This window comes from Amphibalanus amphitrite, unplaced genomic scaffold (assembly GCF_019059575.1).
Source record: "Amphibalanus amphitrite isolate SeventyFive unplaced genomic scaffold, NRLGWU_Aamphi_draft 000742F_arrow, whole genome shotgun sequence".
Classification (NCBI taxonomy): Eukaryota; Metazoa; Arthropoda; class Thecostraca; order Balanomorpha; family Balanidae; genus Amphibalanus; species Amphibalanus amphitrite.
Window position 1 is genome coordinate 270680 of NW_024882236.1, and position 20531 is coordinate 291210.

General features: G+C 50.5%; 1 protein-coding gene across 1 annotated transcript in view; it reads left to right on the forward strand.

Moving 5' to 3' along the window:
- Positions 1–20531, forward strand: part of LOC122365475 (homeobox protein araucan-like) — a 53702-nt gene that overhangs the window by 18601 nt on the left and 14570 nt on the right. The window contains exons 3-4 of the mRNA XM_043336716.1: positions 1745–1860; positions 16737–17047. Of these exons, the coding sequence (XP_043192651.1) occupies positions 1745–1860; positions 16737–17047 (427 nt within the window). The remainder of the gene's footprint in view (positions 1–1744; positions 1861–16736; positions 17048–20531) is intronic.

Genomic DNA, 20531 nt, shown 5'->3' on the forward strand with positions numbered 1-20531 from the left:
TGTTCTGCTATTGTCACCTGCTGATGAAGAACTCAGTCAGACGTAGATGGACACAGAACGGCGACTGGTGTCTTCAGGGTGACATTGCCCGACATCATCGGTAAGAAATGAGCCATTGTCTTTTGTGACGTAAGCTGACATCAAGTGGCAGCACGAGACATGATCAAGTGCACGTGAAGCCAGAGTCCAAACTCGTGCAAGCTGACCGCAAGCCCGACTATTTTGGATCTACCGGAAATCGGGCACTCTACGAAATGCTGCACGAGCTCGACCTGCTACTCCGCCTGTCTATCCAGCCCAGGACGAAGCACACTGCTACATCCTGCAACATATGACGTCACGCACGGGCCGAGAGTGACGTCACCAGGGGTGCACGGCAGCCGGCCGTCCGCGCAGCCCGGCAGCGGAGCGGGCGCTGTCAGCGCGACGAAAACAGCGATCAGCCGATTGCACCAAGTGGCGCCGATGCGATTTTTCAGTGTCAGAATGCCGTGCGTTGCCTGTCAATCGGACGCTATCAGGTGTTGGCGGCGATAAGTTCCATGTTCGGCGCTGTCGCCGTTTCCTGCACGCCACTGCAGGCGAATGACGTCATCAGAGGAATGTGGTGTGAACAAGTCCCGACCTCCGCGGGGTCGGACCGCTCGTACACCGTGAGGCGTGCGAAGGTGTGGACATGAAAGAATATCGGCGCGCTGGCACATTACGACTCGTTTTTAACGAGCGCCAGCTGTTTTTGTTTTGACCGGCAATAAATCATGTCGGTGCCATTAGGGCCTTATTAAGGCCGGTGCTGGTTTATTTTCTCGTTACGGAGACACTAACCGGAGCCGACGCCAGCCGAGGTGGCAGCACGATATCACCTCCATCGCGGCCAATGCTGAGTTCCGTGTGTAGATGTCCGACGATAGAGGTGGCTGACACGTCGGCCAGGAATAGTTATCATCCGGCTGATGTGAACAAAGGCGTAACATGAATAGATAAACGGCCGACAAGGGCGCGGTTGGCCGGTCGACGGCGGCCGTGCGGTGGCCTCTCCGGCAGCTGGGGCGCCGGGGGAGGAGGCGGGTCGTGTCCTATCGGTGTCATCCCCCTGTCCGTCACACCTGACACCCCGGCTGACACCTCGCCTGACACCCCAGCCGTCGGCAGCTGGCGTTCCAGCCTCGTTTTTAACGGCAGGTGCCCACCCCTAATTGGCAGGTGCAGCGGGAAATCGGCTCACATTTCGGTAACGAGTCCAAATGTTACCGATAAGAGCGCTTACATTTCATGATGTTTGTGGATACGTCAAAGCATTTAGGGAGATATGGCAAAAAAGGTTACATGGTGTATCTGTGTGACTGAGGATGGGGAACAGGGTTATGACCGACATGATTGATAACAACATAATGACAGTAATAAATAGCCTGATATGAGACATACCTCACATAGTTTCCATTGATAATGTCCATATGGACGTCTATTCCGGTTATTCCTTTGTGATGGAGCATTGCTCGGGTGGCAATGCTCTTCAGCAAGGTTATGTTCACAACTCAGCAACGAACAGGAAGTGGACATAGGTGAATTCGGACCTGCCGATCTCATGCTACGCCTACAATTATTCATTTAGCATTACCATGAATAAAAACATTACCAAGTAATTAATCTTATCAAAGAATGAGCACATTGCTTCGGTGAGGTATGTCCCCGACACTATTGTCACTGTTCACGGACGCTCACCATGTTCTCTCTTCTCCTCCAGGGCGGCGCGTACGACATGAAGGACGCCCCCGGCCCTCTCCCCGGCTTGGGAGCACCGTCACCGTACTACAGTCCCTACGACCCAGCGGCCGCCGCCATGTACCCCTACACAAACGGGTGAGTGTACTGACAATTATTTTTAGTAATGCACCAAATAGAGCTGTGCTATCGTCTCAACTCTCATCTCTAGGTATGTAGGAAAACTAATCTTACCAGTCCTCTGAGCCCAAAAGCACGTCTGCAATTTCTTATGACGAAACAAATAAATGTCGGTGTTCTAAAAGCAATAGTGCGACGGGCAGCATCCAATATATAGGGATTCATTTCCGTTCGAGTATGCACTATGGATTCACTAACGTCGACATCGAACTCGAACCAGTCAGACCTAGCTGGCTTTACTGTTTCATATATTTTCCAAGACGCAACCGACTCAAAGCGCATCTGTCATCCGCGCCAGTAATCTATGAGGCAATGAAGGCCTGTTTCTTCGATCTATTTATGCGGCCAGATCAGCGCTCCATTTCTCAAGAACAGTTCGATCTGTCGAACGCCTTCCGGGCAGTTTTCAAATAATGGAGGAACCCGCCTCAGCTGGCCATCCGCTGGCTCTCTGAGCGGCGGCTGGGTGCTGCACCTCACCTCAGCCCGGTGAGGGGCACTGTATGGTGTACTGCTGTTGAAAGTGCCTTTAGGCGAAATAAGCGTGCCATTTTAGGTCAAGCAAAATCGATTATGCATGTCGCTCAGGGCAAGATTACTACCAGGGCATATTGAATTAGGATTACTACAACATAGTAATCTTGGTCACTCAGGGGAGTCGTCATCGTGGAGCAAGTGGATTGTGTCTGGATCATAATCAGTTGTGTGTACTGCTGTTGTCTTAACCCTCGCACGACCAGGCCATTTCTCATAACACGAACGACCAGGGGGGGGGGTGTTACGACCCCCCCCCCTGGCGTTTCGAAACGGAAGGTCATAGAGCTTAGCGGAAAAAAACCAACGGATTGCTCTCAACGAGATCTCGCGATTGGTGGTATATTTTTTGGTTCTAGGTCAACATTTGACCTACTTATGACCGGTCAAAGGTCAAATTTTCGGAAAAATCTAACTTTTTCAGATTTCCGCGCCGATTGCGGCAAAACGGTAAGAGATATCGACTTGAAACCTTCACTAACGTGATCCTTGATCAATTCTCTATCGTTTGGTGTGTATTTCGATGTCATAACTTTAAAAATGATGCGTTGGGAGCATCGGAAGTCTGCAAGGTCATTTGTCCATTGGGTCACGTCAGGCGTGTGACGTCACTGACCTGACCCTGACCCAAAATGAACTACAAGAAACAACCGACGATGCCTGAAATGGATAGCAAATTCGAATTCAGGGCATCAAAATACCCCGAAATGACATACAACTGCAAGAAGTCATTACAGGTCAACCGAGGTCAATGACCTTACCTTGACCTTTAGTGACCTTCAAAATGTCAACGGACATTGTGCCAATGTCAAATCAGCCAGTTGTGATTCTATAAAACAATCCATCAGTGCGTCAGGTCAGTCGGCATTTATACCAATGTGAAGCAATCTCCAATTTAGCGTAAATCTGGCCGGAGGTTGTTCCCTTTATGACGTCATAACTCCGTGACCTGACATGACCTTGACAAAAAAAATACCAAAAGTTGCGCAAAGGATGCACCAAAGGATACTGAAAATTTGAGCAGGCTATCTGAAACGGTTCGGCGTGTAGCTAAGAAAAACCTCGGGGGGGGGGGTTGATACAACCCCCCCCCCCCTAGGCGTTCTAGGGTTAAAACTGTAGCTTAGGATCTGCAAACAGGCAGCACCCGGCCGGGGACCACAGCTCGGACCCGTCGGCCCGCTCCAGTCCACACCGATCCATCAGAGCAGCGCCCGTCCGACGATCGTCGTCTGACAAATGGCCCGCGCCCGTCGACGCCCAAATAGCATTCCGACCACGACACCGAGCCGCCGGGCCGCTTCATTTCACGAATATCGGCCGCGGGCCGAGGGCGGCGCGCTTGTCACCAATTTGTCGGCGGTGGTGCGTCATTACTGCCGCCAACAGGTTCTGATGCGATCGAGGCGCGGACGAGGCCAGGCGCAGCGCAGAGGGTAACCGGACAAAAAGTCAAAAGGAATAAAGTCAAAAGACAAATAGTCAAAAGACAAAAAGTCAAATGCAAAAAGTCAAACGGGATAAAAGTCAAAAAGATAAAAGTCAAAACGGATAAAAGTCAAAAGACAAAAAGTCAAAAGCAAAAAGTCAAAATGTGCAAAAGTCAAAAACGCAAAAAGTCAAATGACAAAAAGTCAAAAATGCAAAAAGTCAAAAGCAAAAAGTCAAAACGTGTAAAAGTCAAAAGACAAAAAGTCAAAAATGCAAAAAGTCAAAAGGATAAAAGTCAAAACGGAAAAAAGTCAAAAGACAAAAAGTCAAAACGAGTAAAAGTCAAAAGACAAAAAAGTCAAATGGAAAAAAGTCAAAAGACAAAAAGTCAAAAGCAAAAAGTCAAAACGGGTAAAAGTCAAAAGACAAAAAGTCAAAAAATGAAAAAAAGTATAAAATAGAAAAGTCGAAGTCAAAGTCTGAAATAAAAAGTCAAAAGGATAAAAGTCGAAGCATCGATCTTTTCATCTTTTGAAAAAAAAAATATTATACAGCGCAACGTACCCTACCCACTGAAGTTTTGAGGAACATGTGAGTACGCGAGGGATTCTGACAGGTACCGGGGTCCGCAGCAGCGGGGCAGGAACGCAGGCTGCGGTGGTGGGGCCCACGCTCACATAATACGCGTTGAGCGCTTCCGGCGTGCACGCTGGCGCAGCAGCAGTGGCACTCTTCCCCGCCCCGATCACCGGCCGCAGCACTGTCCACATCCTCGCCGGTCCTGCCGCACGCAGCTGGTCAGCATAGTATGCCGCGTGGTCACGTCTGATGGCCGCTCAACACTGCCGGTTCACCACGCGCGCCGCCGCGCCAGCAGCGCTCGCGTGGCGTCCGTGGTGCGCGGAGCACCGGGCGGCGGCAGCCCCTCCCCCATGGGAGAGGGTGAAAAGCAGTGCCTCCTCTAAGCAGTTTTGACTGGGGGGCCCGATCACCGGCAATGACTAAGGTAACCCCTACCAAAAACGTCTAAGACTAAAAAATGACTAAGGTACCCCTCAGTGACCAGTTTGGAGGATGACTGCGGGGGCTGCAGCTCCCGCAGTTAACATGTTAGAGGAGGCATGAGTGTCGTTTTGTATAGGCATGGTAGGGCCCGAGCCCTACCAATAATTTTGGAAATTTAACATTATGCCTATGGCGTTGCGTGGAAAGAATTGCTTTGAATTGGCAAAAATTTACATTAGAGCCCTACCAATAATTTTCGGAAAGTGTCGCCCCTGAGAGGAGGCCCTGGTGAAAAGCCAAAACCTCAAAATAAAAAAATATCATGTGATTAACGCTTAAATGACGTCAATGGACTTAAATTAAAAAATACAAAAGACGAGATAATTTCAAAATTTTGAGTTGCAATTTTTGTCCCCTTAACTTTCAACCTACCCCATCAACTTTTCAAACGTTCCCGGGTCACCACTGCCCCATCGTGCAATTCCAGTATACTATGGCAAAGTTTCATCTGAAAGTTAAACGTGCCCGATAGACTGGACGCGGTCCACTCCCCTCCGTCCACTCACGCTCTCTGGTCTCTGTACGGTCATCGCTGACTGGTCCAGCATCCAACGCGCTGGGTTTATAGAAATTTGGTTAAAAGAAATGAACATATTTTAATGAACGAATCCATTAAGTAATAAAATGAAAATGATTCACAGGTTATCATTACATGTGGGAGCACTGGCGCTGGAACTTTCCCAATGTTGGAGGGGCTCGAGGCAGTTTGAACTCATTTCTTTCCATGCAACGCCATAGGGTTAATTACGAGCGAGCGGTGTCTTATGTTTTTTTTTAGATATGACTTTTTGCTTTTGACTTTTTCTTATTTGACTTTTTCCATTTGATTTTTATCATTTTGACTTTTTTGCCGTTTTTCACTTTTTGTCTTTTGACTTTTCGCGTTTTTTGACTTTTTGCCATTTGACTTTTTGCTTTTGACTTTTTGCGTTTTTGACTTTTCGCCATTTTGACTTTTTGCCATTTGACTTTTTGCTTTTGACTTTTTTCGTTTTTGACTTTTCGCCATTTTGACTTTTTGCCATTTGACTTTTTGCTTTTGACTTTTTGCGTTTTTGACTTTTCGCCATTTTGACTTTTTGCCATTTGACTTTTTGCATTTTTGACTTTTGGACGTTTTGACTTTTTGCCATTTGACTTTTTGTCTTTTGACTTTTATCCGTTTTTACTTTTATCCATTTGACTTTTTTCCATTTGACTTTTATCCATTTTGACTTTTTGCATTTGACTTTTTGTCTTTTGACATTTTGTCTTTTGACTTTTTGTCCTGGAATCGTATCAGCCACCGTGCCCTGAGCCAACGCCACCCCCCACGATTCCTCGCTGTCGCCGCCCCTGCGCGACGCGCCCCTCCCAGCGGTGCACACTGCCGGTGCACAGCGTGCACGACCTTGCAGCGCACGGTGCACGGCCAGCCTCCACCGTAGAACGCACGCGTCACCAGAGCTGGCTCGCGAATAATGCACCCCAGCCGCTAATGAGGATGTATCGGCGTACCTTGGCCACTTCGAGGGTGGCGAAGGAGGGGGAGGGGCAGGGGGAGTGCTGACGCTAATTTCGTCGACGACACCGACTTGGCTGGAAGATGGAGTGTGCCGTCTGGGCCGCCGGCTGATTGGGTGGGTCAGACGGGCGGCACGTGAGAGGGGGGAGGGCGTTACAGCAGCGCGCTGCTGGGTGGCGTCATGGATTGCAAATGCACAAATGTACCACCGTGTTAAACATAGTACTGAATAGATAGCGCAGGGACGTAGCCAACGGGCGCCACGGGGCCATGCCCCCCCCCCCTAACGGCGAAAAATAAAACAAAGTTAAATAAAAAATAAAAATAAAGAACAGCAGCTGCACGACACCTCCAAAAATAGTGGGCCAAATCCGAGGAGTTTTCCTTTTTTGGAGGGGGTACGACCCTAGGCCACGACCTAAGGCCCCTCCCTGAGCAAAATCCTGGCTACGTGCCTGAGATAGCGTCATGTCTTGTGTGCACTTAATACATGCTCCTCTTAGGTGGTAGAAATAAAATTAATTTCACACAAATTCATCAGTCTACTTTGGTTTTAATTCAAAAGAAAGTTTGCTAGTTTCGAGTCCATCTGGCCGGTCCGCTCGAAACTCTGCCTAGTCGGAAGCTCCTCGGCCAGCCTGTGACTCGGTCCGTTGTTATTATGCCATGCTGTGACACCTCAATGGTCCGGTGAGAGCCAGTGACCACCCCGACTCCTGACGGCTACATCGTAAAAAGGTCGGCCGGACCGACACACGGTGATGCTGCCCGATAGCACAGCCGGCCTCGAGGAGAGGGGAGAGACGGCAGCGGCAAGGACTCCTGGCTCAGAAGCGCCGTCAGGAGCGTGTAGAGAGAGAGAGCTACGTGGGAATGGGCTTGGTTTCAGTGAGACTGGTTTGAGGCACGGATAGCGAAATTGGTTTCAGAAGACGTTCAGGAGAATGCTTCGTTTCTCGTTGATTTTAAGTAGTTTTTTTTTTTCATTCTGTGTTTCTGTGCCATTTTGTCAATAGTCAGCTTTGGGGGTGTCATTAGGCGCTTTTTACAGCTAACAAAAATCATTTAACGGTATCTCAGCTACCAGTTTGCAGCTAATATTTCAGCAACTTTTGATCGGTCACTGCCCCTGATCTATAAATATACCCAAACACAAACAAACGCACAAAACACAGATACAGAGACACACTCACGCACGCACCGGTGAACGCCCTGCGGTGGCTGGAGGTTACTGCCCCTCGTCACAGTGGGACCCACGCTGGGTACCGGCGCCCACACCCGACCCCCGACTGAGACCCTCAGAGCAACTGTCTCCAGGTCAACGGTGGGTCCTTTCAACATGGCCGCCTCTCCAGTCGTCTCACAGGCTGTCCGAACCAGGGGCGGATCCAGAAAATCTCCAAGGGAGGGGCCATTAGAAACCAGGAGGCCCCCCCCCCATAATCCCACCTGTTGGAGGCCCCATCTTCCCACTTGTTGGGCCCCCCCCCCAAAAAAAAACTGCGTCTATTGAGCTTATCTAGCTGTTCAGGCAACATCTCAACATCTGTGCAGGCTTGGAGGCCCTCTGTGCAGGTTAGGAGGCCCTGTAAAAGTGGTCATCTCTGTGAGTATAAGAGACCTCCAAGTTATGAAAAGCTTTACCAATCTTCTAGCAAAGAAGTCTTCTCAGCTAGTCTTCTAAGAAATAACTAAGTGGGTAGGTTAAAAAAAAACTCATCGGATTTCGGCCACTTTCTTTTCAGGAGGCCCCCTTTTCAGCTTTTTAGCTTTTTAACTTTTTATTTTATTTTTGAAAAAAATCGGCCAAGGGGGGGGGCTATGGTCCCCATGCCCCCCCCCCCTTGTATCCGCGCCTGGTCCGAACTGCAATAAAGATGTCTTTATCAAGACTGCAGGCCTCTGTATCACCACCTGTCGTGCTGTTCTCTTCATAATTATGACTTGTATCTAACAGCCATACAGCTGCAGGGCTTGCAGGCTGTTCAAGAGTGGACGCATATGTTGCCAGTCAGCAGACAAGGCGCTCCAACATGGCCGCCTTTTGTCTTGGAGTCTGACCGCCGGTCGGAGAGACAGAAACATATGTACAGAGACAGAAGTGGCTCTTTCTAACATGACCGACACTGTTCTCGCTGTGATTGAACAATGCAATAAAGAATATGCCAGCAACAGATTGTCATACTCAGGAAAAAAAAAACAGAAGACTCGTTGCTAGCTCTGGAAACGTTGAGACTGGCTTATTATTTGCTCATTTCATCTGCATCAGCGGCTAAACAGCATCTGTGGAATCCGTAAGATTTATCATTCGGTCTACACAACAGGACGATGTTTTTGTTTTTATAGAAAAGCCTCAAGCCAGTGTCTTACCGTTCCGCAGAATTCTTTTCACCGGCAGTCTGTTTTTCCTCCCCTTTGCCCTCTGAATTCAGCAGCGTTTGACCTCTGCCTGCCAGCACAGCTGGCGCAGACGAGCTCCCACTCGGGCCGTCGACAGTCGACGCCATCGCGTCTGCCAGCGTCGTTTGCGACGCATCGTTGTCGACTCTGGTCGGACATACGACGGCCTAATCTCGCGCGTCGGGCCCGTCGGCGCCCCTCGCCGCCGAGCGCATCTGCAAGTCTATGAGCAATCTCTGTGTGCGGCAGAAATCCGGAGAGGACAGCGCAGAGAAAAACTCACCGGCCGCCACACCAGGGAGGCGGGGCCCCGGCCGCGGTCGGGAACAAAGACACACGGGGGTGGGCAGAAAAGAGCTGCGGGGATCAATCCGCCAAAAGTCATTTGTTTGCACAAGTAGAGGGAGAAGGCAAGTGATAAGGGGAGAAGCATAAGCTGTATGGTGGTGTTACTATGAGTTATTCATGCAAAATATTTTCATTGTAGCTGCTTCCTAAAAGAACCTTCCTTATTGGTGGCGAAGATATTTAATTAAGACTGGCAATTACCGTGCTTCGTGAGCATATTTGGAACCCTTAAGTGCCATTATTATATTTATTTTTCAACAATAGACTAGTCGCATGGTAGCTTTTGCAGGGTACATATGTTGACTTTCAACAACATGGTGCATTTACTGCAGTTATCTTTGAATGATGAAATTTTATGTCGAATGCCTATTGATTTCGGCATTCGATAGGTGGAGGGAAATTGTGCACTGTTATTGATAGTTCAAAGGTGCACTGCCGTGGGAATACTGAATAAACTACATGCAGCCAAAGATCTGCTTCAGAGCATCTTACATAGCCTTGAGCACCTGCATTTGATTGGCGACCAGTGGCGACTTTCACCAGAATGGCCATGCCACAATACAGATTTTGTCACAGCTGAATTGATGGCTACACGAATTCGTACAGATCATTATAGTGTTCGAAGCCTCACGGACATTGTTACCGCAAGAATTTTCCAAACCCTAACTAGTAAAATCCATCAAAATCACAAAAATACAAACAGATACCATTTGTCACCTATGCAGTCACGCTCGGCGTCAGAAAAACTTCCGTCGCTATGTGTCGAGGATAGATCATAGTCTGTTTACCAGTCGCCTGCCGGACAGGTCGTGTCAATCACGGCTCAGGAAAAACCCTATCAGGGGGCGCCATCACCGATCGCATTGGTCACGAGCGGGCCACCTCGCTGCCAGCCGATCGTGTCACCCGGTACCTCCTCTGAGCAGATTGTGGGATACGCTCAGGCTCACACCGCGGCTGGGTGATACAATTGGAACGCACAGGGCGCGCCGCCACTGCCGCCGCGCTGTTTCTCACCGACGACCGAAACTGCCGTTGGGTGACATTGGCGTCGGCTATAAAGTAGTCGCCATAATTTATTGGTGCGATAGTGGTCACCCCGGCGGCGACGGCCAATCACCTGGTCGGTCCCCCGGCTCTCCCCACGCAGAGGGTGACCTCCCCCTCTTCTCCCCCTCCCCGTCGTCCGGTGACCCCCGCCGCGCCGCCAGCAGCCGGCCATTTGCCCCCGGGGGATGCCGGCGGCGACCCCGCGACTGCCGAGAGAAGGCGTTCAACGCCATCGAAAACATCCGGCCAGCTGATAGTGTCAGAGGAAAAAGGCGCAAAAATACACTGAAGTGGGTTAAAGTTCGGGGCTAGCCTCGAACGCTTGTATCTATTGATACATTAACCCATTTATGCCCAGGAGTATTGACCATCATGAAAATCGATGAAATCAAGATATGTTACGCTTCTACCAGGGCCTTGCATGGAATCGAAAATAATTTTTGCCGGCAGCAAAAGTTTTTCGAGAAAAACGTAAAAAACGTGCGTTGCGAAATCGCAACGAAGGGCACACCGGGCGCCATCAGCGTTGCGAAAACGCAACGATGGGCACATCAGACGGACATAAAGTACACTAAACCGCCGTATATGCTAGTTTGTTTTAACATATAATTCACCAACTGTTGACAAATATTGCTGGAGAATGCGGAACCTACATCCCTCATGCTTTATTACCCGCCTAAGAGCCTGAATGAGGGAGCATAACCTAAGGGTTCGCGAACGGGGAGATGGCAACAAACGGTCATTATCAACAACAATTGCCCATTTAAAGTACCTAGTGGTTGGCACGTACCCTGGGCGGTGCTTTCTTTTTGGAAGCTAGACAGAGCCATTAGCCCATTACCCTCTCATATGAGAACCCCAAACAGAAAACAATTAACCGAGGATTGGGAGTAAACCTGTGCCTCGCCTAAGCGCCTATCCGCAATACCATTGTTAACCCGCGCCCAGATGGGGTCTGCCGAGCAACGCGGTCTGATGGGGGGGGGGGCCATTTTGGCCCCCCCTCAGATCTCGAGAACCACGCAACATAGCGACAAGCGGTAAACGGTGTTGGATAGCCCCAGCGGGGAACTACCTTGTGACCCAATTTCATTGACCTCGGTCAAACCGATGACGTCACAGGTCAGGTCAAAGGTCGAATTTTCACCGTTTACAGGCATTTCAAGAAATGCGTTGTAAAATCGAGTAAAATGCATTTCATTGAAAATCATCGATGGAGAAATGTTCTTCAAACACATATTTTGCTATTTGAGGTAACTGATACCAGGTCAGGTCACAGAGGTCAGGTCACTGGGGGGTCACAATATGAAAGTGTCGTGTGATACATGTTTTATGGTCCATTTTACATGACAAATGCGATTATGTGGGTCAGACAGACTTTAGGGCCGGCTTAGGTCACGTTTTGGTCAAGGTCAGGTCAAGGTCAGGTCAAATTAGGTCAAATTTCAAAGTTGATATTTTTGCATAAAATGGGTATTGATTCGATGCAGCTCGTCACGGGGAGTTCAATGGTGGTCTCCGTTTTGCGCTACGAGGTCTAGAATTGCTAAAAATTGAGTTCAAAAATTTGACGTCATCAATTTTTAACAGTTTTTTCGCTATAACTTGGCCAAAAAAAGAGGTATCGATCTAAAATTTGGTATGTATATCGAAGAGCGCAGGGACTATCACATATATTCCGGTTTTTTCGAAATTCGAAAAAATTTTGAAATTTTTTTGAGTTTTTCTAAAAAAATCAATTTTTTTTTATTTTTGGGGGTCAAAATCCCAAAATTTCGAAAATCCGAGATAGCAGTTTTGTAGCGCCGTCTTTTCTCTACACAACCACATAAAGAACTTTAAAATTGCTTGTTAGCTGTAGAATTGGTGAGCGTTTCAAGATGTCATGTTTTTTGCTCATTTTTGCTCGAACATGACCTCAGTTTGACCTCAATAACTCCTGACCTGAGGTGACCTGTGACTTGAAATTTTGTGTGAAGGTGTCAAATTGATGCCTGGTAAGGTACCCAAAATTTGGCGGCGCTGCGCGCCGCCGTTTTCTCGCTATTTAAGAAAAACCACAGGGGGGGGCCAAAATGGCCCCCCCCATCAGGGCGCGGGTTAACCACCCTCCTAGGAGTAAAGTTAAATTCAAATGCAGGGTAGTCATGCCTACTCTTAGCAAAAAAATGAACCTATCCGGCTTTCACAAATTACCCGCGTAAGGCGTAGCGCGTCATAACAACTCGGCCTAAAGTGTCTCCCAGGACCCATTTTATCACTTTTACACCTAATACAAAATTATCATTGTCCCACTCTCAGCGACCTTCACTTGTAACCTGTCTCTCGAGACAATGCCAGGGCAGACCAGTGATTCGACGCAGTTCACACTTTCCAACTGTTCCGTTCATCCGTCCTTTCCATCTTCAGGATAGTAGAATCCTTCTCCTCCATGCCTCAATCCCTGTTTCGAGCTGGACGGGCAACTATATCGCATTCGAGCAGCTCCCATAGCACAGGTCTGTAGCCGGATGCAGTAAGTGCTTGGGAAGGGGGGTGGGGCTGGTTCATGGGTGGCCTGGATGGATGGGCTCAGCCTAGACGATTCACCATGCCCGCTCAGACCAATGTTTTCCCTAATTCCAATAATGCTTCTAGCTCTAAAATGGTCTGATTAGACAGGCCTACTCTCAGTAAACAAACAAGCAATGCTTCACATCAACCACCTTATCAATCCGTGCAAATCATGAATTCTAAAAATAAACTATTATTTTCCCAGACGCCCTCATCACCCCTGCCGAAGGGGTCAGTTGCCCCCCCCCCCTCCCCCGAGGGGGCATATCCCACATTTGCCGACTCTGGGAGTTATCTTTTCTAACGTAAGGGTCAGCGGATTGTATCCAGAGAATGACAATGCCTCATGTCGTCTGATACCAGACTACGTCCCCATTAGTTAGTACATAGTAGATCCAATTTTCAAAGTACCTCGCTATCTCTCAGCTCCGTTAGCATCGCCGACCGTTTGATGCAGGTCCATTTCTTACCATACGATTTTCAGATGCTCGAAAACCCATTGCAGTTAGTGAACAGCCCGATAATCTGCGAGAGAAAAAGAAATGAGTGATAGCTGTTTAAGTGAGTTAATGTGAAACGTGTCGCAACATTCACGTGCAAATGCACCTTGCACTTTTTACATACCTACACGTCCCTCACGACTACAAAACGAGAGAGAGAGAGAGAGAGAGAGAGAGAGAGAGAGAGAGAGAGAGAGAGAGAGAGAGGGGGAGGGAGGGGGAGGGAGGGAGGGAGAGAGGGAGGGAAGGAGAGAGAGTTGGGGAAGCGTGGAAGAGAGGGAGGAAGATTGGGGAGAGAAGGAAAGAACCCACAACGTATCTCAAGTGAAGTCTATTTGATGTTCCTATACTTCCGCTGCACTGCCAATTTGCCCCTCGTTGCGTTTTCGCAACACCCCTGTCTTTCCGATGTGCCCAACGTTGCGTTACCGCAACACGACTGTAGTCATATTTGAAAATAGTCACAAACCCTATTTGCAGCATAATTTGTTAATAAAATGCATATTCTAGCTATTGTAGGGACTCTGCAGAATATGTTCACACATTATTCATTACGATATAATTAATCACTTTATCTACTTATTTTGGTTTTCGTGACGTCATCACTGACGGGACCTTCGACTTCCCTCTGGGAGCTCTGGACGGTAAGTTACCGGCCGCACAGACTTGTAACTGCGTAGCATCATGCGCACAACCATGCTAAACGCGCTGAAACTTGTCTCATCGGTGAGACGCCATTACACACTTCTCAAGATTTGATCACGTCGACGCTTGCTTGTGTTGCGAAAACGCAACGAAGGGCGTAAATGGGTTAAATGCCTTGCGAAATTGGTGCAATGATTTCGTAGATGTTAAACAATAAACATTCAAAAGTATCGGTGAGCCCTTTTATCACGTGTGAAGATGCAGTTTGTTATATGAAAACGTCATCAACGAAAAGTAGCGTCTTTGAAATTGCATCTACAAGAATATATTTTAGTTTCCAGCACTTCAAGAGCGAGCCCAAAGCATATCGATGATTCAAATGTCAGACATTCCTACTCACACATCGTACCACCGAAAGTCGTCTCCTTCAGACAGTTCTCCCCAAGACCTAACGGGAGCAGCCCAGAACAGACCGGAGCAGCTAGCAGACCGGAGCAGCCGGAGCAGGCTGTAGCAGGCCGGACCACAAACAGAGGCAGGGTGTCATCAGCGATGGCGGCCGAAGATACCGGTTGGACATGCTCCGGTCCGGGACGCCTGCTGCTACGGAGACCGGTATCGGTACGGCCATCTGACACACTGGGTGTACCGGCCGGCGGGACGGCTCCATGAGCCAGCAGAACGACAGTGATCGCTTCAGAGAGGGTTCATGATCCAGCCGAGGTCTGGTGGTTGGTCGCGTCGTTTTTGAAACCATCAGCAGCGTTCGGAAGCTGACGATTTCATTGTTCTCCAATCCGTAGACAAACCATCTCCTGTAGAACTTAGCCGCGTCACGAAAGAACCGTCTAGTAGTGCCTCCATCCTGAGTCGCCGCTGTCGACCTCAGATGCTCTACTTTTCTCTCAAAAGCTGCTGCTCCCAATGTTTCCGTCGCTCTCTGCCGCCCTCCGCGCCTCTTGCCCCCTAAATCACCCTCAGTCTCCCTCTACCACCCTCAGCCACCCTCAGACGCCTTCGGTCGGTCTCTCTGCCGCGGTCGTAGCCTTGGATATCACGATAACACGTAGCACGGGCGTCGCGACACCAGCCGAAAGGCCGACTGAAAAGAGAGACGTGCACCGCAAAAACGCGCCAACAAGCGCAGACAAACGACCTCAAACGGGGACACGGCCACCGAAACGGGTGCCCACGCCGCCGCCGCGCCGGTCCCAGCTCAGGTGCCAGGATGTGTCGGTGCCAGCGGCAGGTTTTCCCAAGGGATGGCGGCAGGAAGACGGCGAGAAGATGGGGAGAGGGAAAGAGAGAAAAAAGAGGGGGTACGACCGGAAGCCAGGGAGAGAAGCACGCAACTGCATCCATTGATGTTATACCAAAAGATTGGCCACAATCACCTATCGGCTATCAGGTTCTCCAGGCCTCGGAGACGTGGAGTGGCCGGCCGCGGGGTGGAACGCCAGGTGTGCACGAGAGCGTGTCCTGACGTACATATACCGGGTGTGACAGGCACTGTCGGCGCCGCCCGCCCCTCGCCGCGGGGTCAGCCGTTTCATCCTCCGCCTCGTGCGGTCAGGCGAGGCTCCCCCGCCTCCAGGAACGAATTCGTCGTCTGCGCGCGCCACTTCGATCGCCAGCACCCAGCTACCTCGCTAAGCACTGTTGAAGATCACTTGAGAGTTGTAGCGATACTTCGTGACAGTCGACGCAGGCGGTGGCGACGGGCGACGGCTTCAGGCGACGACGGGAAACGGGCGGTGGGCGACGGGCGGCGGCGGGCGGTGGGCAGACGGACCAGGACGGAGGGCGGCTGGCCGGATGGTATCGGCCAGCCTGTTTTTGTTTCGAGGCGGCACTATCTGATGCGGGCGCATCCCGCGCGCGGCCAGCCCCACTGAGAATGTCGGTCGGGCATCGCGGCATCGCTGTGGAGCCGACCGAGACGAACTGAGACAAAGTGAGGCGGAGAGCAGTCACAGTGACCGCCAAATTATAATGTGCTGTGATACTCGTCCGATACTCGATAGAGATGTTAAGCGCTGCAAGCAATGATTTCTGCGGTGTTTGTGTATACACAAACACCGCAGCAATGCAATTATAATTGCATTGCTAGCATTGTTCAGCGAGGCTACATTAGCTGCAAAAAAAAAGATAGACGAATGTAAATTTTCGCTATCCAGCGCGGGTAATGCTTATCATAAAGATCGGAATCGATTGAATGTCACAGGAAGTTTTCAAATGATCGTAATTAAAGTTCCATAATATGTCAACACTCCATAATTCGTTACTGGGTTATTTGTGAGCATGCGTAACCAATCCGCGGCTTCATCGCTGAAGTCCTCCCGAGAGGACCATCTCATGACCGGGGCCAGGGCATCCCTCAGTGTCATACTGACCACAGGTGCCGGGCCCAGGGGTGATGGCAGGACCCGTGGGTGGCAGGATGACGAATGAGCTGGTTCATATCGCGACTTTTTGTACACTCTACAGGTTCCCCGCGACCTCTACCAGCATAGATAGGTAGCGGACTGAGATGCTTTTGTCGTCGAGCATTACGTCGACCGGAAGACTCGTTATTCATGTTCTTTTTTAGTTGTCATCCGCCAAGGTGACATACCTCAAAGATATTGTCCTACGACTGAAACGACGTCACATCGTGTATAAACAGTTGACAACACTCAAAGACAATGGATACTTATATGCCGTCATAAACGTCAATAGAGTGAGATGTTGTCTGTCGTGTTGACTGCAGTTATTATCGTTTTAATGAGATGTGCGACGTCTTTCTGACGGCCGTTCCGTTTCAGGTACTGCGGCTTCGACTTCAACAGCGCCGCGCACAGAAAGAACGCCACACGGGAGGCCACAAACACCCTGAAGGCGTGGCTCAAGGAGCACAAAAAGAACCCCTACCCCACCAAGGGCGAGAAAATCATGCTGGCCATCATCACCAAGATGACGCTGACCCAGGTGTCGACGTGGTTCGCCAACGCCCGCCGGCGACTGAAGAAGGAGAACAAGATGACCTGGGAGCCGCGCAACCGGACCGATGACGATGACGACAACGATGAAAATGGGAACGAGAAGAAGGAAGACTGTGATGAAGCCAAAGATGAAGGTAAGAAATATGTTAGAGTCCTAGTCTATTTATATGTCTTTATCTTACGCCAGGGATGAATCATTCCAAGGTTTTTTTCAGTGTTGTATATCCGTGTCTTCTCTCCATCTCCCTTATTTTCTTTTCCTGAACGTGACCCATTATCTTCCAGTGCCGCATTCCACCGCATACCATACGAGTATCCAACAAACTAACGCCCGACTTCCAAGCTGCTCACGGCTGTTCACCTAAGCAGTAGTAACTCATCTCTGCGGAGTAGCCTCTCACCACGCGGCACGCGCCGCCCAACCCTCCCGCAGTGTGCCACCCGCGGTGCGCCGCGCGCCGCGCCGCATCGCCTCCGCGCCGTAATTGCCTCTTTCTTTTATCACGCCGATTCCGGCACGCCATTATTCACCCATTATCGGCGCGGGGCGCGCGGGCAGAATCAATATGGCTGTGGTGGTCAGTCGGCTCTCCGGCCGTCGACAGTTATCAGGAGGAATGGACGAGCGGCCGGCTGCCGACGGTCCGCCTCCGGTGGGGGCGGCCGGACGCTCAGATATAAATGGAGGCGACGATCTGTCCGGAAGGGAGCCCGATTGGCCGCTCGGCTCCGGATTAGGTGAATCAGACGCCGCGGAGTGTGGCCAGATGGACGCGACTGAAGCCAGACGCTCCTCCGGTGGATGGTCTGGTGCACGCTCCACTAGACGCTCTAATGATTGCCTCTGTGAGCTACCCTTTGAACAGCCTTGTGGGCGATCTGGAGCGCAGTTAGGTGACCGCTCTGGTGGACAGCCTTGTGGGCAGTCCGGCGGTCCGGAGGACACGCAGGGACCGGGCCGGGGAGGCCGGTCGGCCCGCCAAACGACGTCGTCCATTTGCCCGAGATGGCAGGTGGACAAGCGGTCCGGTCCGAGCTCGAGCCCCGATATCGTGGCGCCGCGTCGCGAGTTGTCTGTCGGCGCTCCGGAAATTGGCCACTAGCAGACCAAATGTTTGAACAACGGCCATCCCGAGATGGGATGAGACAGGGTTAGGTTTAGCCCTAGCGGCAGATCAATATTCATGTCAGAAATATCGAAGCACTTTTCCATTTCACAGTCCAACCTCCACACCGACACCACTCTTTCCATGAAAGTTCAACAGCCTGGATCGAATGGCGTGATAATGAGTGGGGCTGCCCGTATATTAACCCCCAGACACGTGGCCTTATCTCCCTTATCGTCTAAATTAAAGCCGCAGACGGCTGCGAAAATCCACCTACCGCCGTACTGTGACACCACTACTATCCTGTATGGCACGCTCAAACTGACTCACTTCACCGTCAGCACACACTGCGGCATAACCTCCGCACAGTGCGGCATACCCGGCGCGCACGGCGGCGAACGGTGGCGCGCGGTGCGCGGCAGCTGTGTACGTATTCGGTGGGTAATCAGGCGTCCGATGCACGCGCGCTCGCGCCTGTAAACAGTCGCTACCGGTCTGCGCGCCTGTCGGCCGGACTGGCGAACGGCTCGGGTATCTGATGAGACGGAGGTTAGCCGGAGCTCACTGACAGCGGTAAAGGAGCGTGGGAGGAGAGATCTGAGCACAAAAAGAGGTGTTTGTATTCTTGAATAAACTTGTACTGCCTCGTTTGGAGGGGGAAGCGTTAGATTGTAGTTTTGCTAGTCGCCACCCCAGCCGGGTCCGGTTTTAGGATCTTGATTCCAGAGACTTGGTTTGGTGTTCTGAACTCGATCATTTCTGGACTTTTAGCTAATGAGCCGGTCTTCTGTCCTGCCGTTTTCTTCTGTCGTTGTGTTCTAAACGCGTCACAGTTCTACCGCGTTGTCCCGTTGGCTGCTCTCCGCTCCGGTTACCCTGTCCTGTTACCCTGGCCCGCTGTTCTGTCCTGTACCCTGTTCTATAATCCCGCTCCGCCCTGCTGTCCTGTTCCCTTCCACCCTGGCAAACCGCTCTACCTCTGTCATCTGTCGCGTCGCGACTGTCCACTGTCCTTTGGACGCCCGCCACGCCCGGCCGGGCGTCCGCCGAAAGTGGACACGAAGCAGACGGCTCGATTTTCCGGCTAATTGCTGGCCGGCCCCGTTCGGCTAAACGGTAAACCATGTCGCCGGCACGTCGGCCCGAGAGTGGCCACAGGAAATTGCCGGGGATGTGCGGCAACGAGACTGAATGCGGAAACAATGGGGGCCGCAGCCGTCACCGGAGACTGCTGGCCACTGTTATTGGATTGCCGGATCGAACCCTTTCGCCCCGTCAGCACAGAGAGGGAGACGGCGGTGACGGCTGCCCGAGATGGGCTTCTAAATCGGCGGCACTGGTGCCGCACTAGAGGTCCTTGATGCGGTGAGATTTATTTGACTGAGTGCTAGCTGCGAAGGTTTTATCTCTGTAACTACTGAATGAAGATTTACTCGCGGTCTGCGATATATTTTAGCGGCGTGCACATCTCGGAAACATTTTTGGTTGTAAACCTTCACTGCAGACTCACGCGCCGCGGTGTCGCATAAAGTGACGCAGGCGCTCGTTTGAGTCAAGTTAACTAAGCGTCAGCCGATATTTTACGACGTCGTACACTGAGAGCCACCGTTTGCGGCGCTCTAAATTGCAGCCTAACGGCCCATTGATTCGGCCCGGGCACGTCGAAGTGCTAATGCTGTTCACTATGCCACTGGCAGCCGCGCGACTCGCCGGTTGATGGCGGCTTCCGTCAGGACCGGTGTCGGCGTTGGATTGGAGTAATGTGACGACGTGACAGGCCGTGTCGGTGACGACAGACGACGCGTCGGTGTGTCAGAGATCATAGGAGGGGCACTACGACATGAGAGTGGACCAGCTGGGGTCTCGGTCTATATGAACCAGTCAGAGATTAGTTCAAGCGGTCCGTGAACTGAACCAGTCAGTCGTCGTTGTCCTAGGGTTAACCCGCGACCTGGTGGGGGGGGGCTATTTTTTGCCCCCCCCCCCTCCAGACTTTTCAATATATCTCCAGAACCGCTGCGCCGATCGTCACCAAACTTTCAAAACCCTCCCGGACATCAATTTTACACATTGTGACCAAAAAATTTTCCAAAAGCTATGATAGGTTGGCCGGAAATGACGTCAGAGTGACGTCATGTTCTGCCGTTTTCGACCCAAAAAAGGGTTTCGCGGGAAGAGCTGTCAGGCCTATAGCTTTGCAAATACAGAAAAATGTTTAGGACATAAAAGCTGTAGAATTGACAGGGCTACAAAACTGCTATCTCGGATTTTTGAATTTTTTTATTTTGACCCCCAAAAATCAAAAAATAGATTTTTGGGATATAACAGTCAAAAAATCCAAAAAGTTTTTTGAATTTCGCAAAAACCGGAATATATGTGATAGTCCTTACCGCCTTCCATCCACATACCAAATTTTAGATTGATACCTCTTTTTTTGGCGAAGTTATAGCGAAAAAACTGTTCAAAATTGATGACGTCAAATTTTCAAACTCAATTTTTAGCAATTCTAGAC